The sequence below is a fragment of the Brienomyrus brachyistius genome, chromosome 3 (genome assembly GCF_023856365.1).
Source record: "Brienomyrus brachyistius isolate T26 chromosome 3, BBRACH_0.4, whole genome shotgun sequence".
Classification (NCBI taxonomy): Eukaryota; Metazoa; Chordata; class Actinopteri; order Osteoglossiformes; family Mormyridae; genus Brienomyrus; species Brienomyrus brachyistius.
The window spans coordinates 28,428,067-28,452,282 of record NC_064535.1 but is presented as its reverse complement, the minus strand read 5'-3'; the positions used below and the strand labels follow the sequence as shown (position 1 = coordinate 28,452,282).

The 24,216-nt window shown below is 43.4% G+C and overlaps 2 protein-coding genes across 3 annotated transcripts; both read right to left on the bottom strand.

Moving 5' to 3' along the window:
* ints13 (integrator complex subunit 13) lies at window positions 1-16,593 on the bottom strand. 2 transcript variants are annotated; one of them, XM_049007370.1, is made up of 18 exons: window positions 16,282-16,593; window positions 15,055-15,309; window positions 14,633-14,707; window positions 10,271-10,473; window positions 10,083-10,163; window positions 9,495-9,585; window positions 6,904-7,032; window positions 6,773-6,796; window positions 5,509-5,593; window positions 5,199-5,291; window positions 4,952-5,041; window positions 4,686-4,864; window positions 4,418-4,585; window positions 4,054-4,208; window positions 3,123-3,353; window positions 2,302-2,441; window positions 373-508; window positions 1-294 (listed from the first exon to the last, which is right to left on the bottom strand). In XM_049007370.1, exons 2-18 carry the CDS (start codon window positions 15,277-15,279, stop codon window positions 258-260), a joined length of 2,142 nt encoding a protein of 713 aa, XP_048863327.1. In that variant the 5' UTR covers window positions 15,280-15,309; window positions 16,282-16,593; the 3' UTR covers window positions 1-257. The 2 variants fall into 2 exon arrangements, with proteins under 2 accessions (XP_048863327.1, XP_048863328.1); XM_049007371.1 differs by lacking the exon at window positions 6,773-6,796.
* Window positions 16,594-16,856: 263 nt separating this feature from the next.
* LOC125738446 (shaker-related potassium channel tsha2-like) lies at window positions 16,857-23,832 on the bottom strand. The gene is made up of 2 exons (XM_049007382.1): window positions 19,967-23,832; window positions 16,857-19,395 (listed from the first exon to the last, which is right to left on the bottom strand). Exon 1 carries the CDS (start codon window positions 23,141-23,143, stop codon window positions 21,707-21,709), a length of 1,437 nt encoding a protein of 478 aa, XP_048863339.1. The 5' UTR covers window positions 23,144-23,832; the 3' UTR covers window positions 16,857-19,395; window positions 19,967-21,706.
* Between the last annotated feature and the right edge of the window lie 384 nt (window positions 23,833-24,216).

Sequence of the window (24,216 nt, the reverse complement as noted above, 5' to 3'; positions counted from 1 at the left end):
AACAAGCAACACATTCTGTTTATTTCCTTTCAGAACATCGGAATTTGCTAGTATAAAAGTGTGTAAAAAGAAATGTATTAGAAAAAAACCCGAAGACCTCTGCAGCGTTTCATCCGAGTACAGCATATAAAGGTAAAAAATTGCAACACATGATCCAGCTACACAAGTTTTAGTAAAATAATCTCACTGTACAAATCTAACAAGACTCAAAAGCAGCTTTGACAGACAGGCCATTCCACCAATCGGAAAGAGTCACATTATCTGGTGGCCTTCCCATTCTCGTGCGAGTCCATCCTGTAGGATAAGACAGCTGTCAGTCATATGTACTGCTGGCCAATCGGCAATCTGCTCTAATGATGAAACAATACAAACCCATTTTCATCTTTGAGGTGCTGGTACAGCTCAGCTTTGTTGTTGACAGAGTTGATTCTCCCAGCGAACTCCTGATGCTTGCGTGAGTTTGCGGTATTGATCCTATTGGTCCACAAGGTGAAGAGTGAGACTGGACCTGCATAGTAGCACACAGTCATTGGAAATATCGTGGGAAGTAGATGCTGTCAGAACAAAAACAATGCATTTCCTGGATGGACCTGCCAGCCACCCCCCTCCAAATCTAATCCCTACTCCCCCCGTACCTGTCAACCTCTACAATCTCTCATAAAATAAACTGTATTCAAAGTTCAACTTTATGTGACTTATCACAACAGGATCTTGCTTACCATACCTACACCTGTGGTTGTCCTTTCATGTGCCACCACTAATTCACATTGCATTTTTGGTGCAATTTGCGTCAGAGAAAGAAAGGCTCCACACCATCCCTTACAGAATGTTCCTGGTAAGTTTGAAAAAACGATCCATCAAATAAGGCCGGGTGCAGTGGTTAGCACTGTCGCCTCACACCTCTGGAGCCCGGGTTCGAGTCTCCGCCAGGATTCCATGTGTGCCGACTTTGCATGTTCTCCCCATGTCGTCGTGGGGTTTCCTCCTGTTACTCAAGTTTCCCCCCCACAGTCTAAAATCATACTGAGGCTAATTGGAGTCGGTAAATTGCCCATAGCTGTGTGTTTGTGTGCGATTGCGTATGTGACTGTGCCCTGCAGTGGGTTGGTGCCCAATTATTCCCAATTATAGGAAAAGTGGTTTCAGAAAATGGATGGATCCGTCAAAAACTTTTCTGATTACCGTATTCACAAGATCGAGTGTCTTCTGTAGTTGCCCTCTTTGTGCTTTGCTGCCATCTAGTGCCACTGCCCCAATTTTGATGTAATTTGTCTAACACTGAAATAAGCTGTGGATCTTCGAACATATAATGTTCCTGTTAAGTGGTAGAAACACTGTGAAGTAATAGCAGTTCCACTCCAAAGAAGGGCACTAACAGTAATGCTAAGTTCACAATATTTTAGCCCCAATTTTCTGCCCGCCAGTTTTTGGAGATCACTGACAATAGCCCCAGACTGGAGGCAGATCAGTGTTCACTTGGCACTGGCAAATCAGCACTCGATCACTACTGAAAACTTTTCAAAGACAAAATATCTGGACCTGTCAGTGACTCCAAATCCTGTAGAGTGTGAAGTGTTATGACCCGGTTGTGAATGGCAATAATTGCGCCGAGGTACAGCCAATGAAAGCGCAAGACACGGGGTGAGGGGAAACCCAGGAGAAGTATTTAAAAAAGTGTGTGTGTGCACGTGCCAGGTCACTAAAGACCCATGGTATGTAACAGTGCTTCCTCAAAGTCCTATGTATACAAGGCTTAATTTGCCCTGTGTTTCTAAATGTGGGTTATATGTTGTCATTTAATCAAACGTGATTTAACAATTTGTAGTACGCTGACGATTGGAGAATTGTCATTTCCTCATGTCACTTCTTGCCTGTGTTTTTGTGAAGAAACACAGTTTGGAGAAAAGGCAGACTTATCAGTGATTCCTCCTGGTGAAAGATCTCGTAGTGCATGACCCTGCCGCTGATTAGTCGTAGTGTGTAAGTCGCAAGAACTTCAAGACAAGTTCCCGATTACAAGACAAGTCATGCTACGTGAACAGGACAGCGATCCGACGACTTGAAGAGTAGTATAGTGTAAACTTAGCATTAGCGAATACTTTTATACACACCTCCACAGCTTCTCACTGGTTAAACTCCTGACATTCTTTAGACGTTGTATGCAATTCTTCCGCAAAAAAGTACAAAGGGTGGCCGGTCCTCAGCAGCCACAGGGCGTGACGGCATTGGTTTGAACTCTGCTCTTGTGCAGTTCGCGTGGCTCAGGCCCTTTGTGGCCCACTTCCAAGGGAGGAGCCGTACCTTTGGCCTTCTCTGGAAGCTGGTGCTCCTCCATCTCCAGCCGGGGCTTCTTGTTGAGCGGCTCGGGCGAGTCCGGTGAGTCCTTGATGACCTCCGACTCTGGCAGGTCGTCCTTCTCCCGCTCTAGAGCCGCCTTCAGCCTGGGAGGCGGAGCAATCCACAAGTGCACATGACCCATCTCTCCCCATCCTCTACGTTTCAGTCACCAGCAAACTGTCTTAAATGTACTAGAACAGGAGTGGGCAATCTTATCTGCAAAGGACCGGTGTGTGTGCAGGTTTTTGGGATCACCTGTTCATCAGCTGTTCAAACCCAGGTGTAAGGGCTCTTCAGCCAATCAGTCCTCTAACTAGTAATCAGTTGGGTAGTTTCAGCGAAAACCCACACAAACAGTGGCCCTTTCTGGATAAGATTGCCCACCCCTGCACTAGCAACACTCATGAACATTCATGATTAATTTTCAAACTAATAAATCAATCTAAGGATCTAAGAGACATAGTCCAAAGGTTTAATACTTTGAGATCTTTGAACTATGGGAGGAAACCGGAGTACCCACACAACACAGGGGGAATATGCAAACTCCATGCGTGCACAGCAGCAGTAGGATTCGAACCCAAAATCCTGGAAGTATAAGGTGATAATGCTCACCATTTGGCCACTGTGCCACCTTAAAACTCAGGAGAATTATAATTTTATTAATTAAATGTATGCAGCTGAGGAAATGGACCATATTATATCTGGATCATAGTGATGGCTAGGTAGATGATTGCACAGCTTGGTCACGTTAGGGTCTGGGTGACCTTCAGTGAAAAGCTCCTGACCTCTCAGACTCCTGCCAGCTCCTCTCGGCCTCCGAGTCCTTGCCGTTCTTCTCGGCCTTGTCCTCCCGGTCCTCTCTCTTCCTGCCGCGCTTCTTGCGCTCCTCCTCCTCGGGCGGCTTGCTGCGGCAGGCCAGCACGCAGTCCAGCACACGCTGGTGCCGCTCGCTGCTGCCGATGTGGGTGCGCACCAGCGTCTCCAGCTCATTCCACATGATGCGGTACTGCTCGTCCCTGGGGGGAGGGGCCGAGCACAACGACTGTCAGCCAATCACAAGGCAGTACTCATACCACCACCACCACCATAACAGAATGGCATTTAACAGAGGCCGTAGTACTGGAGAGGAGACAATAAATCACATGACGGTCAAAAGAAAGAAGCTGTTTAGCTACCTGAGCCTATTTTTTCCGGAAGCCTAAAATACATCCAGTGGTTAAATTTAAAGTACAGGAAGGTTTACTGGGTCCCGTCCAGACGCCACGGTCTGATTTTTCTTCCAGCTGAACTGTTAATGAATTACCCGAGATGCTGACCGATTTACCTGAACAATCATTATACTCATATTAAAGTCACATTAGTGAAAGAAAGCGCAGAGATTTAAAAAGCTCTGTGTTTCGTCCCCCTTAATTAGCTTAAAAGAATGAATCTGTGTTGAAGCAAAATTAACCACTAATCTCTAATTTTCAAATGTTGGTTAATTAAATTCTTAAATATTAACAAATTACAGAAACAGAAAAGTTGCTCGGGCAACCTAATTTGAGTCACGATTCATTTCTTCCACGACTAAATTAAGCATTATTATTTATGACTTCAGCTGGAATCCAGGTCTCCGTGGGGACACTGCCATCCACAGCAAGTAAATCCCTTCAAATAATTGAATCTGCCAAGCAACTCAATGACTTACATAAAACTAGGCGGGTCTGACCGTCTCACCGTTTGGGGCCCTTGCCTCTGGTGCCCACAGTGGAGATGGGCAGAGGGTCATTCTTCCTCTCCATGTCCACCAGATTGTAAACGGTCTTCTGACAAGTCAGCACATCCTCCTCAGATAAGCTCTCCTTCACAATCAAGTTAGCCAGTGGCACCACCTGCGACGAGGAAGACTCCAGTTCTTAGGGGTGACACTAAGATGCGTCACAGTATGCGACTCAACCACAACAGCCAGACCAGTTCATAAACATGAACCAGTATCAGAGGGAACAGGGGACGTGGCATGACCTCCCGTTTTTAGGCCACCAGTGGCTTCAAGACAGCTTGTGATTGGTCACGTCACAAAACAGGCTGCCGACACACTCACCGCCTGCATGTTGAAGATGGTGGTCTGGGAGATGATCATGGGCCAGTAGCGTGTATGTCGCTCCAGCTGGCTCTTGGCCCTCTCCAGCGGGACCTTCCCAGCACTGTCGGCGCCCTGGGTCTCTGGAAAAGGTGTCAGTCGGTTCTCCCTCATAAACTCCCCAAAGTCCTAAAGGAGAACAGAGAAGGTGGGATCGGTGAGTAGGAAGCATAACAATGGAATTATACCCACCCCCCCCCCAAAAAAACGCGGACGCCTGGTTACTCACAGTGATGCGGTAGTCTGTGACCCTCCCACCACACCCCTCGCTGATGGATGGTGGGTCCTCCAGGGTGGAGCGGGTACAGTTGAGCACATGCAGGAAGATCTCCCCGCCATGGCTACTCAACATGTGGCTGATGACCTTTGACCCCGACTTCCGCGGCTGCTCCAAGAGCACCGAACGACCTAGAGAGACCAGCCACCCCGTTATGACATCATCGGACATCTGACAAGCTGCCCCACCCCCCCAAAAAACCCAGGCTTCAGACTCACCGTTCAGGAGAAAGTTAGTCAGACACGATGATGGGCGGCTATTGACGTCCACCGGCGAGATCCGATATGCACCGGTACAGAAATGGAGTTCTGTAGCAACAGGATGAAGATTAAAACCAGGCACAAGTCAGCTCTGAAGAGGATCAGACATCAGATACTCCCTAAAAATCATATATCTAACAACAATTCACAGATACAAGCTACCCAGCAGCCCAGAACAGTGAACCTAAATCCCCCCTTTGCTCACCCACGCTGTTAGTGCGGGGAGTGCACCACTTCAGGGTCACTGTCTCCTTCAGCCCACTGTCCCGGGGGGTGCTGCCCGTGGGGTGAAGGTCACCTGAGGGCACCATAAAGGGGCAGGGACGAGAGGGCCAGGTGAGCAACTCATGAGCCGTGCATTTTTAATAGCAGCGTAGGATGTTCTCCACTTCTTTCATTATCAAGCTTGGCGACGGAGCTCAGTTCAGGATCCTTGCTTAAGAGGATAACATCTGCTGAGTGGTACAGGAGCACTAGGGCACCACAAGAGACCATGGCCGTCGACCTCCACATACCGCTCTTGATGAACTCCATGTGGGCGTCTCGGTGGTGCAGCAACTCCACATCGTAATTAGCCGACGTGTTGGCGTGTTGCTCCTCCTTCGGGGCAGGGGAGAGGGGGGTCGGGGCACTGTCAGAGCACGCTTCCGGACACGCGCCGCTCCTGCTCGAAGTCGACTCCGAACAACTCCCTTCTACTACGAGGACCTTAAAGTCACGGTGACTGAAGGAGGCGACCTTGAGCACCGTAACTATGAAACCGCTCCAATGTTACCCAACCCTCCTTTGAACTCCACTATTAAACCTTTAGGTGTAGGGATAACGGCCCTAAATCCTCCCGTAATATGTAATTGAAGGGCACACCAGACTTAAGCTGTGACTTTACAAGGTCCCTAGGGCAATTAGAAGAAGGTATAATAAAAATGACTCATCTGGGCTAGCGGGTGTATGAAAGAGTTTAGGATCCGAAAGCAGTTACACCCTCAATTACGTGAGTCATTTTGGCCACTGGTTTGAGGGAGCCATCTGCTGGTTTATCAACCGGAAGAAGGCAAGGCTTCCTCCGACCTCAAAGCGACGGGGATGACGACACACGACTGGTAAGAAGGAAACGCTGATATAACGGCCAAGACCTTAGAGAGGGCTGAGAAGATGAGAACGAGCTAAAAACAACAAAAAAGTTGGAAATACATATAATGAAGAGTGACCACAGCTCCAGGAAGCATCATAATGGTCATTCTCCACAAAGTAATCAGTTATATCATGGCCGCAATCATCAATGGTGGCACAAAAAGCAATAAAATACCAAATTCATGCTATTAATTACTGTATGAGCAAAAATATCCTGACAGAAACACAATATTATGCATATATTGTGAAGAGAATATGATTACTTAAGGGCAATAACAACTACACTAACAGTAATGCATGCATCGATGCATTTAATGCGAGTTATATAAAGAGTAAGCCATGTCTAAATGCTGGCCTCTGCTCACATCTGGCACATCTTAAGAGGAACAACGCAGCTGACAGGACGAGGGGGGAAACGGGTGGGTGCTCTGGCAGAAATTCGACACACAGCCATCAGCCACCACTCATCACAATACAAAAGAGGACAGGATAGATGGCTACCAAAGGTAGGGGGCGGGACAGACCAACCACAACTAGATCATGTGACCAAGGGCAGGGGGGGGAGGGGGAGGGGTTGCTAACAGGAAGTCTGTATGGGAAGGGAGCCTTGAGTTCTGCGATCCCTCAGGCGCGCCAAAATGTACTGACCTGGTCACAGACATTTAATGTGGGCTAGCAAAACAGAAAACAGGGTGTGTAAAGAAAAGCAGCAAAACTTCATCCTCAATCTCAACACGAGAGAGTTTAAAGAGCGAGGCTGTGGGGGGGCGGCAGCTCACCTTCATGGGGATATTGGTGATGGTGGTGGAGGCCAAGTCGAAGTGCTGCTGGACGAGAACGTTGAGCTTAGACGCGAGGTGCCTCCCGGCCCGCACGCTGTGCACCTCACTGCTCAACACCGAGGAGATCTAGGAGGACAGCGAGGAGTTTTCAGAGAAATGACTGAGGGTCTCAGGACCCCCCCCCAATGCCAAAGGTAACCCAACCAAATCACCATTCTACAGTGACAAGGGCACTCAGGATCCTCATAATGCCTCAACAGTAACCCAACCAAATCACCTTTTTACCTGGACAAAGCCCGACTCTCAGGAACCTCACAGAGCCCAAGTTAACTCGGTCAAACCACCTTTTTACAGGAACGAGGCCGGATTCTCAGTGCTCCCACACAGCCAAGGTGGCAACAAGCTAATGGTCAGGTGTGGAGACTCTTAAAGTTATGAATCAGACGTGGGGTACAGAGGCATCACCACCGATTTCCCAAATCTATTCAACTTCGATTCAGAAGGTGCCGGATCAATCTGATTTCCGATTCCATTGGATTTGATTCAATACTGATTGTGACGGCCAAAGATCAGTAATCTGTGCAAATTTGGCATATCATTAAATTCGGTTAGCAGAACACACCACAAGCCCCTGTTCTGGTAAATCAAGGAAGCGATAAGCATCGAAGTGGCGGTGAAGAAAGGGACAGCTCAGCAGCCACAACATCTTTTGAAAGACGAGCAATAAAAAAGTTAATACATACGATGGTGCTGTGGCTGCATTTTTTGCTGTTTAAAATCGGACTTGTTCATTACACAAAAAGACACACCTAATTCATACAGATTACTAAGTCGCGGATGTCACAATATGCCTCTCAAATATTTTAGGCATACTACTAACCTGCTTATCAAATTGTGGGTGTAAGCAAACATCCATATAATGCTGAAAAGCTGGCATCCAGAAATATTTTTAGATCCGTTACATAAAGCCCAGTAATCACACTGCATTTGTCTGCAATGGTTTGTGTTTGTTGACAAAAATAGTGGCAACACCAACAACTTATTTGACACTCTATTGGTAGAAAATACCACATTCTCTTTGGCTACTTTATTTTGGGTAAATTTAATCACTCTTTTACAGCCAGCACAATATTATGCACAAATATTTCAAATAACCATGCAGCCCAACCGAGAGTGAAGCAGTTCCCACTGTGTATTTTGTCTGGTTTTGTCCACTAGATCTCGTAGTGCGAGGCTGCCCGTGTGAGAGCGATAGTGTTAAAACGTCACACAACCACAGTAAAGTTATTTATACTCAGTGACAAAAAAAGTTAAGCACCCAGATGGAGTGGTGGAAAAGAAATTAATCTACACGTGGTGACAGGTCATGTGACTATCGCAATGATTATAATATCAGACCAATCAGACAACAGAGTTGGCAGTATGGGCACACTGCTGGCCACCCCGGGCCTGGATACATGCGGCGATACGGTGCGGAGGGGAATCGTACAGCCATCCTCCTACGATATGTAGGCCTATGGTTGGTGCAATTGGCCCTCGAGATCATGCAGATTGGCACTGAGTTTACGTCTGAGCTGATCCCACATCTTTGATTGGGGAGAGATTGAGGGACCACTCTGGCCGTCGAGACACGGTGCAGGATGACACAGGGTGCTACAGAGAGTCCAATAGCTGTCTCCGGATGGCAGGCAGATGTCATGGGGTTCTCTAATGCTGGGCACACAATGCAATGATCCTGCCTTGGTGTGGTCTGTCTTGGGCGACCGTATCCTTCACGATGTGTGTGGATGCCCTCTGCATACCTACTGGTTCCAGCATCGGCTGACTGACATCTGCGTGCCCCACATGCCGGGCAACTGCATGATATGACCACCCAAGCCCACAAACTGGTGACTAGGCGTGCCAGCTCCTTGCAAATCGAATCATATACATACCCTTTTCACTGAGTGTATTAAAAACTTTGATCTTGGGATTTTATGGATCAATATTGGATTATGCAAATTAAGATTGATTTGAATCAGGAAATCAATTTTTCAAACCTGCCCTAACAGAGGGTCACTACTTCTGCCAAAAATCTCCCACCATCGATTCCTTACACATGCACCTCTCAGATGTACTGCCCCCTCTGCTGCCCCCTTGTGCTGCAGGCTGGTAATGTCCCCCTACTCCAATATTGCTACCGAAGTCTCAAGAGTGAGAACTGCCAAGTTCCAGCAATGTAAACATCTGTGTAGCAGGAAAGCTGTTGTGAACCAACACGTGAGTAAATGGGTTATCGTTCCAGCCCCCAGCGATATGCAGCGAGCAAGGAAGTGAAATTCTCTCAGAATAAAGACCCATAGTTCCCATGCATTTCACACAGAAGTGAGGCCCTTATGAATCACATATTAGCATTAGCATAGCATTAGCGTGCTCACTGTCGGTGCTGATGAGATGAGTTTGTCCAATTTACATGACACAAGAGATAATTACTGGAAAAATATGACTGCTGTACTATGGTAAAATGCAGCCTTCACACTCAACAAGATTTAGGACACAAAATTGTGCAGGTTTCATCTCTCCTCTTACGCAAGGCCAAAAAGTCCTACCTCTTTTCTAGGCCGGTCAGAGACCAGGGTCTCCTCTCCAAAAGGGTAGGTATGGATCAGAACCAACTCACACTGTTGAATCTGCATCAGTCTGGAAGACAGAAACACTCCATGAGGCCCTTATGCCAACAGCTTTCACCAAAGCCAAGGGCAGGGCTGTGAATACAGAGTAAATGCTCGTAGGATAATTGTTATTCTGGCTGCAACAGAGCATAAATCACTGTGGCAGACTGATTTCACTGCAAAACGTTACTCTGCACTGGTTAATTCAGATGAAATATTTATGTTCCCATTAATTTAAAATCATAAATAAACTATTTCACGCATCTAGAAACAATATCCGGTATTTCGTGTTTGGCACTGAACCACAAACAGTACTGGTATGTTTGTGAATACTGGTTATAAAATATACTGAGTGCTAAGTTTAAAAAGTTACTCAATCTTAGAGGCAAGCATATGAATGTAGCCTTGACGACGTACCCTTATTTGGGCTTAAGTTACTTATTTGGCTATGTAAAGACAGACTGGGTTAAGGTGAGGTCGGCAGATGTCTCGGGCCCAAGTCCAGCCACCGGTGCCGGAACTCACCGATCCGAAGCGGCCGCGATTTTGTTCTGCTCCAGGATGGTCTCCTGCACATAATCCTCCAGCATGCGCACGTGCGTGTCACTACGACACAACGAGAACACGTTACACGAGAGAGTGGCCCCTACTCGGGGTTTAAAAATAAGACTCGGAGAGAGTGCAAGTCCCTGTGTATGGGGACCTGTCCGCACCTCTTGGCATTTGTAAGGCAGATGATGCGTCCTCGGTTGTTGACCCGCTCGGCGTGGTCCATGAGGGTAGTGCGCGCCTCGTGCTGGTACTCCGTGAGCTTGCAGAGGGACCCCACGGCGGCCACCAGGCCGTGCAGGATGCTGCAGCACTCGGGGTCCTCGCTGGGGTTGGGTTGCCCCATGACAGCCAGCCTCGCCATCAGCTGCCGTGCAGAGAAGGTGTGGAGAGCGTGACATGCCATGCGCCCACTGACCTGACCTCCTTAACTTCCACGCGTAAATTTCACCTTTATCCCTGCGCTTCCCAGCGCCCAAGACTGTACACATAGATTATTCTTACTCTCTGGCTAAAGACATTTGATTATTTTATTTATCCAACAGAGTCTCACTGAATGTCCCAGTTCACTTGCCACTCCAAAGTATTAGGGTTGCTGTCTGACTCCAAGGCAACAACCTTTATGCCAAAATGTAGGAGTATCTTTGGATCAGGTACAAATACTACATTAACTGCACTTATACTACGGGACCGTTGAATGCTTGAATCTGATTGGCTGACGAACGTTCTGAGGTGTGCAATTATTTTCAGGGAAACGCACGGCAAACGTAGTTCCAGGCAGCTCTCTTGACCGCATTACAGTTCCATATCACTTCGCATAGTTAACTGTAATAATATTGCAATAAATAGAAAAATGCAACGAACTAATAAATAATTAAATGAATAAATATACATGCACAAGCTTTTCTGTCTCATTACTGCAATCACACGTCCTTGCACACGCACACTACGGTTACACACTCACACAAAAACGTGTTGTCAGCGCTGCCCTGACGATTTTATCAGTTAGCCTAGTGTAGCAACTTAAAGGCTACACATGACATTTCTCACTAGCGAGGTAATAACAGCGCTGCATCTTAAAGCAGACTTACAGTTTAGAGACGGCGCTTCAGAACACTGTTGAGGGACACACAGAGGTAGCCTAATTCATACAAGCTCTCTCTCTCTCTCTGTTTCTCTTTCTCTGTGTCTCTGTCTCTCTCGCTCTCTTTCTAATAACTTCATTATTAACTGCATTAGTCTGCTATCAACGGCTGAAGCCTCCATTGCCAGCTTTAAAATGACGTTTTGGAACTAGCAAAAGAGTCGTTGGATGAGATGCAGAAGAAATAATCCTACTCACAATAGCGATTTAAGTAAAAAAACCGGACGAATCCCTTGAAATATATCATCTGATTGATGTCTTGAGGTGTGGAAACCGTAGTATAAGCGGAATAATTGACTCCGGACCGTTGAATTATTAAAAAATAATGCACACCCGAGGTGTAACGGCCACTCCGCTTCGCGTCGTGGCCGCATTACCACCTCAGGTGTGCATTATTTTTTAATAATTCAACGGCCCGTCGTCAATTATTCCTTACATAAACCCCCCTGCAATTTGTTTGTATTTATTTTCTGCATGATATTGTGCGTCTGTACTACACGTGCACTTTGGTTTGCACTATGTTTGGACCTGTGCATGTCAAGCACCTCACTGCTGCACGAGATTTTCCCCTAGAACAGTAATGTCTATCTTATCTAATATAAAATATTTTCAGCTGTTTTCCGCCACTTGGCAGAGTATTGAGCACACACAAGGAGAATCATCTACAAAGGAGAGTGATAGTGTTGCGTCCCATGACCTGGCCACCTGACCGAAACCCAGTAGAGATGGTTCAGGAGGATTGTGACCAGAGGGTGAAGGAAAAGCAGCCAATTACTGCTCTGCATATATAGTACATGGACACTACAAGTATTGGGAGACCTGGCAATTACACCCACAGGAACTTTTCTAACATCCCATTCTAAATCCATTGGCATCAATTATGGAGCTCTTATACATACCAAGATATTTTGGACAATTCTGTGCTTCCAGCTTTGTGGGAAATTAGGGGAGGGCCCCTTTTCTGTTCCAGCAGGACTGTGCCCCAGTGCACAAAGCAAGGTCCACACAGACATGGTTGGGTGAGTCTGGTGTGGAAGAACTTGACTGGCCCTCACACAGGCCTGATCTCGACCCCATCAGACACCTTCAGGATGAACTAGAGCGGAGATTGTGAGCCAGGCCTTCATGTCCAACATCAGTGCCTGACTTCACAAATGCTCTTCTGGATGAATGGGCAAAAATTCCCCACAGAAAAATGCCAAAACCTTGTGGAAAGCCTTCCTAGTAGAGTATATCATCACATCAATGCCAAAACTAGAGAGCGCTACACAACACGAAAAATATAAGCCTGCGTAAATATCCCACTTGCGACCGTAAATGTAAAGCTCGCGAGCACGGAAAGGATGACTGCACTCAGACTATGCTTTTTTTTCCCTCTAGAGTTTTCAGTTTTCCTCACACACCAAGTACATTACCTTCGGCTGCTTTCTGCGCTCGAGCGGAATTTTTGTGCTCGAGTGTTGGCAGATTGGGGGCGGGCTCATGGCCTGCTCTGTCGGAGAATGCTATTGGCTGATGGCTCCTAGTTTTGGGACTGCTTTAGTGCTTGCACACTATGAAGACCTTCTCTAGAAGATCCTCACAATTATTTTTTTGTTGATGGAGGAACAGGCAAGTGGGCAACAAGAATCAATGTATGCATGGCCATAAAAAAGAGGTAAAGCTCAACTATTAAATTGCTATTACAAGACAGATAAACCATGGCTTGCTTTTAACTTGTGTACATGTCAACATTCCTTTCCGTCCTCAATCGATGTGTTGCTTGCGAAAGAGTCGCACTGATGTGATGCCATAGAAGAATGGCAGCTGTTTTAGCTGCATGGGGGGAACCAACTCCATATTGTTGCCTATGGACTTAGAAGAGGATGTCATAAAAGTTCCTGTAAGTATAATGGCCAGGTGCCCCAATACTTTCCTCCAAATAGTGCAGTTGCTCTCAATCCTGTTCCTGACAGCCCCTTCCAGAATGTTTTCATTCCAACCCACACTGCATTCAACCTGCCACATTCATTGCTAGCCTATTAAGGACCATCTGAGCCTGATTACGGTAGGGTTGCAGTGAAAACATCCCAGCAGGGGAGGCACCAGGAAAAAGATCGAGAACCACTGATATAGTGTACGTGGGACCTTCTTCAGGACAGCTGGAAAAGCATCCCAGGAGGCCACCTCATACAACTGACACAGAGGAGACAGTAGGGACAGCCAGCCCTGAAGCAGCTGGAGTTAAGTGCCTCAAGGGCTCAGTGGAGGCACAACTCTTGTGACATTTGAACTGGCAGGCTTCTGAGTCCCCCCCCCCCAACAAATATACATATATTTTTTTGTCTAATACTTTTTTGGTCAGTGTATAATTGTGTATACATTATTTAATAGTTTTCATGTCTTTATAATTACTCTAAAATGTAGAGAATAGTACAAATCTTTCTATGGGTAGGTGTGTCCAAACTTTTAACTGGTACTGTACATCCAATAATTACTCTCTCTGTTTTCCTCAGTGGGACCTATATTGGTTATTCCAAATTTAGATGCATTTTATATCTTACACTTTAAGCTCTTAATATATCTATAACTGATACTGAATTTTGCTGATAACATTAAATCTAGCAGTATGCCAGGAGTTCTCGCGTTCAGATCGCTCATCCTCAAAAACTCACGATATTACAGAAATGTGACGCGTAACAACACATTATGCAGTAATGCTGTGTTATGTAATAACTCGACAAAATGTAACAAATATGCATCACACAATGCACAATGTTACACGCAGCGAATGTATAGTGATTAAATTATGTCAGAGCTTTATGTGTGCGCCTTAAAGACTGTACATTATTATGCAACTAAATATAACAAATCTATAGCCTACATTATAATTTTATATTACAACATTATTCTATTATCATCATCTTCATCATCATCATCATCATCACATAGCCCAAAAGAGAGCATCAGTGTGTTTTTTGTGATCCAATCCAGGTGGTTTCTGTGTCTCTATGACAGAATAGCAGGCTAAAGTTCAAATAAAAAATAAATATAAAATAATATATAAAATAATGAATGGGTTGGATCACTCGTTAATTTATGAATGAGGATATGAACTACTTCAGTTACAAAGGGTTTTGAGAAACACTCATTAGTCAATGAATGATCTTAAGTAGAACATAACGAACTAAGTGCCACAAAGCTTTCGGGAAACACACCCTTGAAAATGTGAAAATTTGTTACATTTTTTTATTACATAATACGTTGTTACATGGTGTATGACAACGCATTATGTAATAACTCAACATAATGTAATGGAAATTTGTTACACTGTGTTGAATTCTTATATTGTGCATTGTTACATGGTATTAAACATTTTGATAGGCCAAAATGCCAACGGTACCTCTTGAGTGTTCTGGTCCACCTGGTTCCAGCTGTTCAGGACGTGACAGTCTGAGTCGCTGACTATGTAGTTCACCTGGCGATTAACATAATGGACAAACAGCTCAGTGTCTAATGGGGGGGGGGGGGGGGGGGAAACAAACCACTGCAACCCAGGCTATCATTTAAAGCGTGCAGAAACTCACACACCCTACAGTGAAACTCAATACAGTTTTTAAAAACTTCTCTTTCTAGCTCAACTGCAATTCATTAGATCCTATATTCATTTAAGAATCTACATGTCTGCTTGATATCTTGAGGGCAAGGTGTCCTGTGCATTCAGGGACTACCGTGACCTTGTACTAAACAGCGGTTTGGATGGATGGATGGGACTCAATGTTCTGCTGCATGTAATAGAGAGAACAAGGATCCTGCAGGGCTTACCAGTTTTCTGGTGGGGTAGATGTCATAGAGAATGCGGCAGTACTCCATGGAGCACTCCACGGCACACGTCCACAGGGACTTGGAGACGGGTGCCAGCGGGATGACGCCCTGCGCGCGGTTTTTGGTCAGCATGTCGAACTCCACCTGCTGCCGGCACGACTCAGCCATGTAGTGACAATGGTCCACCACAAAGGCGGTCTTGTGTGATGCGGAGAACATCTTCATCTTTACATCAACACAGCTGACCCTCTGTGACTAGTGGACATAAATGGTGTGCGTAAGGAATGCAAGCCAGAGCCAATCATAAATATTTCCCGGAAATCAGTGTGACACTCTGGACGAGCGAATGCATAGTGATTAAATTTTGTCAGAGCTTTATGTGTGCTCTGTAAAGACTGTACAGTCCCAATTCAGACAAAATGCTCTACGAAAGCATGTGCATAGTCTAGACTCTAGAGGTATGGAACTTGGAAACATATATTAACTACCTTGGTCATTACCAAATGAATTACACGAACACGAATGAATGTATTATTTATCTAGTATACTAACCAGTGATCTACCTTCTAAATGCTTAGCATGGTCAGTGTTATGGGTGAGCCTATCACAGGCAAAACAGGGCACAATGCTGGGATACGTCCTAGACAAGATGTCAGTCCATTACAGGACACACAGATGCACAAAAGTACAATCATACACTACAGACAATTTAGCCTAAATGCACGTCTTTGGATTGTATTAGTATCATACCCCATACACAGAGAGCAGAGGTGGGCTGTGACCCACAACCGTGGACCGTGACCCACAACCGTGGACCGATGAAGCTACCCATTGATATACTAGATCAGCCTACTTTATCAAACGATTCTGAAGCAGCGGCGTTAACGCGAATGTCATCTTACCAGCTTTGCAGTAAATAAAGAAGATAAGGGCTGAAAAATATTTAGTAGCAAAACCTAAATAAAATTAAAACGATTCGGTTTTATCAGCACAATAAATTGGTCTTAAGTGATATGGGCGTACTATACTTCCGTTGCACTAATCTCGTTAGCTAGATAGTATGAGGTTAATCCACACAGAACTGGCATTATTATAGCGGAAATATTTTTAGCTAGCACTTCCTATAGTTTTCGGGCAAAATAAGTGTCAAGGCCACAGATATTTACTTCATCGAGCAACAAGACTAATAATGTATGATGTAAATAAAAAACAATAAACATACGATACCTTTTCTTGATCTGCGTCATCCAAATAGGATATTTGTTTCTCAATAAAAAGACCGTGGCTTGCGCGCTTGGTTTAACTTACAGAAGGTTCATGTAGAAAACACTTGCTGTTCAACAAATCATTCGTGAAAGTTTAATATATACGTTTATCAATTTACTTATTTCGCCTTCGGAATTTCATATTTTTTCCAAAAAGCCAAGACATTAATAGGTATTCATATGCCTTGCATTAATTTAAAAGAAAAACGGCTAAAGATCATACAGACGGCCGTCGAGTGCGTCACTGAAGGCTGTCCGACTGGCGCACTCCAGCGACTGAAATTGGTTCCTGTATAGCGCCGCCGCACTGCATGCGGTGTTATCGGAAGAAAAAGTACACAGGAAGAACTGTAACAAAAATTCATACTGGGAATATATATATAAACCTATTTTGTTTATCTGAATTATTACTTGATTATCATATAATGTCATGTTTAAAATATTATACATGTAAATGCATCTTGCCTCACGTTTTGCAATTTTCCCATAAAATGATCTGTTCCTCTTCACCGCAATAAAACACATTCATACAACATGTAGAAAGCATTGTTTTATTGAATGAGTCAGAATTCATAGTCCACAGGTGAAATTAAACAACACAGAACAACATAATTAGGCCTATATAAAATATTTTTCTTTCTTTCTTTTTTTGTAATTCTTATGGTGTTTTATCATAGTGGTTCCTATTCCACAGCTCTGTGTAAGGAGTGGCCCCTTTATTTGTTTTTTGTCCTATTGCTGTATTTCACCTTGCCTTAATGTGTTACAGTTTTACCCCAGAGACCCACCAACAAAAATCGATAAGCCTAAGGCTAATTCAAGTCTTTCGTGTGTGACCACCACCCCCACCACCCCCACCACCCCCACCACCCCGACCCCAAAATGACCTTTGCTGCCATTGCCAACAGTTTACCACAAGGTTACAAAATCTGTCTTGATAATTTCCCTTGAAATCAAAACTGTGCTCTATAAGTGCCAGAGATACCTGCTTTTTAGCTGCACCTTGGTCATTAGCTAGTTGGCCTTAAGCAAAATCTCATTATGCTAAAGTAGGATTTGCTTGCCTGTATTATGTAACCTGCTGCAGCATTAAATCATTAAATCATGCATAATTTAATTGAAACATATTGTTCTTGACACATTCTGTTCTCGGAAGGCGGCTCTTAGCCTCCATTGTGTGGATGCTGCTTATAAAACACAGGTCATTGTCATTGTTTTATAAGCACTTCTGTGATTCAATGGCTTCAAAAGCGGAGCTGCAGGGGCGACCCAGTGGCTTTCAGCCATTCGTGCGGATAACGGAACTTAAACTGTGGAAGCGGAGAGACTAGATCTTCCAGTGGTTCCTGTTTAACGATGGCATCATTTTCTACATGAAGTCACTCTCAGTGGGGTACAGGAAGACTGGAGTGGCAACAGTCTTAAAAATATACTTTTTCCTCTGGTAACTCACTGGATCCACTGCTTTATGCAATACAGTAGCTGTCACACCAAAAGCTAATATTTCATTATAGTTGTACAATTCAAGAAAAGTATAATCTTTTATGGAAAAATGTCAACAGAGTACAAGCATAATGTACAGTTAAAGTACAATATTCAAAAATACTGTTTACCTTTTAGTATTGCTTTTCTTATAAGTTTCTCAAAGAAAATATTCTATAAATTGTGTTAATTTACACATTTACAGTACTTGGGAGGGATGTGAAGCTAGATTTATGTTCGTAGTCTGACTCATTGGTTGAGACAGAATCACTTGTTGAGACATGATATGTACAGTCATCACTTTGAAAGACTGGAATTGTATGGCACAGACCTATGAGTAGCTAGAGCAAAGGATCACATATTATAGATCAATTGTCTATGAAGTCTTAACACCACTAAAACAGCTATTTTGAGTCTCCAGGTTCTGCTGATAGTCCATGATCTGTCCATGGTCCATCACCCATAGTTCACAATCAGCTTTCCACTGCCTACCTTGAACTCAAAACTTTGGTATGGCTATATAACGTAACAGCATTCCACAACAGATAAATGGAATTAAGATTAACACGACTATTTTATGGCTTACGGGACACTTAAAGCATATCTCACAATGGATTCTGTAATGTAATATAACATTGACCCATAAGCATGGTGTTTGACCACTCGTAAAAAGTTAAACATTTGAACATGAGGTAGATGTTTTCAAAAAGTGATACAGCATTCTGATTTAGAAGAAAACAAGGAGCGTTAAAAATAACCATAAACATGAAACAACAAAGACCTGCAGTGAATTTGTTACCCTTAATTATATGCACTAAGATTCCGATACGTATCAGCAGGAAGGGATTGTAACTTAAGTCAAACCCTCCCGCAAAATGTAGTTTTTTTCAAGGCAATCGTGTAGCATCATACAAGTCTACAAAAAAATTCACCCATTTATGTAATGCTATCATACAAATACATGAAATATATAATATATAAAAAATAAAGATTTAATATTGTTGAGCTCATTCTTTTGAACAGTGTTGTTGTGCAGTTGCTTCCTCGTGGTAACACACTGACACCAAAGAGCTGTATACTTTAGAGCAAAGGTTTTCAATGATTTGCTAGCATGCAAATATGCAGTTTTGGTTCAGGAACAGATATGCAATGTTCATGTCCTTTACAGGAAATTCTTACAGGACCACAAATATGTTTGTATTATGACAGGAGGTTTTTTTAGACAGCTCCATATCGAATGTTTTAAAGTTCTATATTAAGCAAGTTGGATGTGAATGACTGGTGATTCGAGAAACACTTAACGCTGAAGCTTGCACCTGGTAGATGTAAAACAGGACGTTATCCGCTGCTGTGTGGGCAGGATAATGCTCAGTGTAAAGCAGAGAACATGTGGTAGACATCCATGGGAGCGATTTCCAGTGTTCAGTTTTTCTGTGATGGATTTTCGAAGCGTTTATCCCTTCGCTCTGCGTATTCCTCTTAAGAAGCAGGTCCCCCGTAGCTCAGAGTCGACGCCCGACATTCTTCACGTCTGGACGGTTCTATGCCATGTGAAGGAATCAAAGTGAGGCTTCGCTTCAGTGTGATCTGCGACCTGCAAGGAGGAAGAGGGAAGTGTGCACGTTTGTCACCAAGGTGTTTTTTTACTATTGCTACCACAGTCACCAAATGTCTGGAGGAAAATGTTTTAGTAGTTTGCATAAAATTCCGTAATTAAAAATAACCAAGTGTATAGGGGGTTAAAGCTTAATATACTTTAGCAATGGATAATAAGAGCAGTGATCCATAGCATAAAGTGCATTTTATTATGTTTATAAGACTTTATAGACAGCACCTTAGCACATTTGTAGCATGTAGGGGGTTGACAATGTACTTCCAAGAAAGAATTCTCTGTTTTCATAACTGAGCAGTCTTTGATTCTTTTGTCATTTAGTGGTAGCGGGAATATTAAGAGTACGTGTAAAGCTTGCAAGTGTTATTTTGCTATGTGCAAAACCCAATTTTGGAAAATAAAATAAATATTTTTATTTGAAAATAAAAGAAATATAGTTACAGGAAATATAAGTTATAGAGATAGACATCACATTTGCGATGGATAACATCGAAGTGATTTTTTGGTCACGTGATCGTAAGCGTCATAGCGTAAGGTTAAGGACATTTCTCACCTGGGAATAAGATGGTTGCGGAGTCTTCTTGCTGTGTGTACATCGAGATTCCCTTTTTATTTGCTTCAGTTGCGTCGATTGTTTTGTGCAGGCTAATTTCTGCAGTTAAGTAAGTCTTTATAAAGTCACGGCACTTCGATGTATAAACGTGGTCGCCATTGGTTTTCCAGTAGTTCCATTTTATTTAAGATGTGGAAAATCGGGGGATGTTTTTGTTGACTTCTAGGAACATATGTATTTCATTTCCGAGTTGATATATATCATTCATATAAGTCTATTTTGAATGCAAATTTCTGTCTTGTTGCCCATTTCCAAAGTCACATCATCCATGTAGATATTGCTGTTTTTTCCATAGTCATTTATTTTAATTATTTGATTTTAGCTGTTCAATCTTCATTTGATTTTAGTTGTTCAGTCTTCATTGTTGTTGTCATGCTTTAATTCACAGTTCACTTGCTTGTGTTTCCTTAATTTCTCTGCTTTCTTGTTTTTAATATTAATTGAACAAGAATATTTAGTGCTGAAATTGCCCATTGTATTATCGCTTAGATCATCGCAAGTCGGTGTCAAACACCCAAAAAGTAAAAAAAAAGCAAAAAAAGAAAGAAAAAGTCACCAAGATTATAATACCACTTTCTATTATGACACAGGCATAAGACTGTCTGGAAGGTTGCTATAGAAACATTGCTGTATCAAAAGACTCTGCGGCAAAGTAAATTTTCGTCCACGTGGTGGCGCCCTAATCTGTATACTATATTATAATCAAACATGCGAGCGTATGCATACCAATACATGGATTACTTGTCGCATTCATATAAATCGAACGGGTTCGTACGTAATGAAATTTATTTATACAATGAGAATAGCCGCTTTATTGTACCAAAGGGTGTGTCGACTAATTTTAGCGACGTTGAAGGACGGACTTACCACTAATATTTTGGTTTGATGTCATCGGGATTAAAAGTAACATATAGGTCAGTTCAAAGTGCATACAATTACTTTTTACACGAAATATTAATTTAGATGTAAATTTTTGGAACGAGCGATCGTATTCTTTCGTGGCAGGCCTATGTCAGACATCTTAATGACAGTTATTTACGTAGAACATGGGTTCCTAACCTGGCTATTTCTATATTAATAGAACAGGCTAATTGTATATTGCTCATTGTGACCTCAATGGAAAATAAATTACGCAAATCGATGTCTAGACTGCCAGAGTTCAAACTCTCCGATTGGCCTTGCATATTATTATTATTATTATTATTATTATTATTATTATTATTATTATTATTATTATTGCACTGCCCAGAGACATACCCTATAGACTTGTAATAGAAGAATACATTTGCTTCAGTAATTAAAAATAGTTGGTCCAATGTTCTTACTCCTTAAATTAAATGTAAACTTATTGTAATGAACGCCATAGATATTAATTAATAAGAAATAAAGTGCTACTGAAGATGGAGCATATAATAAAAATGGTTGTTTTAATGCTCGTAAGCGAGCCGAATGCAACTTTACGTTATAATAGGTGCACAAACTGGAAGACACGTGGATGAAACGCGCAAATTTACAAATTCCGTCCCTTTGTCAATTATTTTTATGGAAAATCCTGCAGTTATAAATGAGTTAGCATCAAACGTCGAAAAAAGGTTGTAAACATTTAGTAGCCAAAATGAGGTGTAGGCGCACAAACCCACTTCACGCACGTTTCTGAAGTCCATGAAATGCGGTCACGCATCATACGTCGGTGAACTTGCCCGTGTACGGTTTTTGCGGGCTATAATTGATGTATTTCAATGAATCCAGGTCTTCCGCCTCCATTAAGTCAGACTTTGTGAGGGAAGGCTTGCTGTCAGACTTCTTGACATCCCCAAATGTAGGCTGCGGTTGACCACATGTAACATGAGTATATTGTGACTGTTCCTCATGTTCTGTCTCCCTGTGGTAGAAGTAGTTGAAATTTGAGACAATGACAGGGACGGGCAGCGCAATAGTAAGCACACCGGCAATGGCACATAATGATCCGACGATCTTGCCCCCAACAGTGACAGGGCACATGTCTCCATAGCCCACGGTCGTCATTGATACTACTGCCCACCAAAACGCATCGGGGATACTGCTGAATGAAGACTGTGGGTCATCGGTCTCAGCGAAGTACACTGCACTGGAGAATAAAATAACGCCGATGAAAAGGAAGAATATTAAAAGACCGAGCTCCCTCATGCTCGCCTGGAGCGTCTTCCCCAATATCTGGAGACCCTTCGAGTGTCGAGACAGTTTGAAAATCCGGAAGACTCGCACCAGGCGGATGACTCTCAGAATAGCCAGCGACATTGCTTGCTGACCATTGCCTTGGCTCTCCGCCAGCTCCAGCCCCAGCGTGATAAAATAGGGGATGATTGCCACAATATCGATGGTGTTCATGATGTTTTTAAAGAAGGCGGTTTTACTGGGAGACGCAAAAAACCTCACCATCAGCTCAAATGAAAACCAGATGATGCATAAGGTCTCCACGATAAAGAATGGATCGGTGAATGGATTTGGTTTTTCTATTCGTAAAGTTCCATTGACAGAAAAGTGATCCTCGGGAAATGCATGCGCATCCCGAAACTCCGGCAAGGTCTCCATGCAGAAAATAACAATGGATATCAAAATGACCACGACAGAAACTATTGCTATTCCTCTGGCTGGTCCTGAGCTCTCGGGGTATTCGAACAAAAGCCAGACCTGGCGCTGAAACTCGTTTTCTGGCAGCGGGCGCTCTTCCTCCTTTATGAAACCTTCGTCGTTTTTGAATTTTTCAATCACGTCTTCGCCCAGATCGTAAAATTTTATCTCCTCCATAAATATGTCCATAGGTACGTTAGCGGGTCTCCGGAGCTTCCCCCCAGACTGGTAGTAATAAAGGATGGCATCAAAACTGGGTCGATTTCTGTCAAAGAAGTACTCGTTTCTCAAAGGGTCAAAGAATCGCATCCTTTTTCTTGGGTCACCCAGCAGTGTTGATGGAAACTGTGCGAGTGTTTTGAGCTGAGTTTCAAAGCGCAGCCCGGAGATGTTGATGACCACCCTTTCGCAGCATTCCTGGTCCATGCGCTCCGGATTAAAGACATCTTGAGACAGGGCTGCAAGGGCCACAGTCTCATCCAGGTTTTCTGAAGATACAATTGTCATTTTTACTCCCCCCCCCCCACGGGTAACGCTTTTGGTACCACGGTGCGTCTCACAGCAGCTCTCTATCCCCTGTGTTTCTCGACGTTTGGCACAATGTGACCCAGCCACGCATAAGAGTGATCTCCCTAGTTGCGCTTTTTCTCTCCAGTGTCAGTCTAGCATTGCGGACGCGTCCCCTTCGATTTCATCCTCTTCATTAATCGTCCATGGCTTTTGCTTTCACCTTCTCCACGCAGGCGGTCTGGACCATTGGCGGTCACATTCATAGCATTTTGAGTAATAGTGCCCTCCCCAAGTGGGCTGACGTTTAGGCGCTCCCTCGCTCAGTCGGAAATGCACATAGCCAGAATGTGTGAAAGCTCAAGAACAGTAGCCTATATTTTCGATATGCCATTAAACTCGGAATTACAATCTCTTTTATGTATTTTATAAGACGCCACCGCCGTATTAATGAGGTTTCGTCCCTTTAACGCCGCGATTGTGCGTTACTGTGGAGTTACTTTGTAAACTTTTTTTAGATTTGTTTTTTTTCTTTACTGAACACTAACAATGACTTCGTGAAATATATAAACAAAAGATACAACTTAACATTTCCGATAATACTTGAATGCGCACGATCTAGTTTGTCTTATGAATGTAGGTTGCAGCCGATAAAAAACAATCCACGATACCAAGCTGAAGTTTGCTTAAGTAAATCGTTCAGACCAACAAATCAGTCCCGCCAGTTCTTTATATACATATATAAAGATTGAATGGTACGTGTAGTATTATATGTCATCTTAGTCACGTAGACTGTATATGAGGATAGTGGCGCAAATTTAATTTATTATTCAAAAAGAAATTCATGGTATTAACTCCGAAAACAATTTCTCTACAGGGCATTGGGATTAATTTCCCTGCAATGCCAGGGAAAATAACGGAGAAAACGCTTTATATGACACGACTTGCTGGTTTTGTCAAAAATGAGCATTCACATTAAATGCTAATAGCAGCTCATATATATATATATATATATATATATTAGCAAGTCAACAGGACGAACTCAGACATACCTGCAGACGATCGACTGGTTC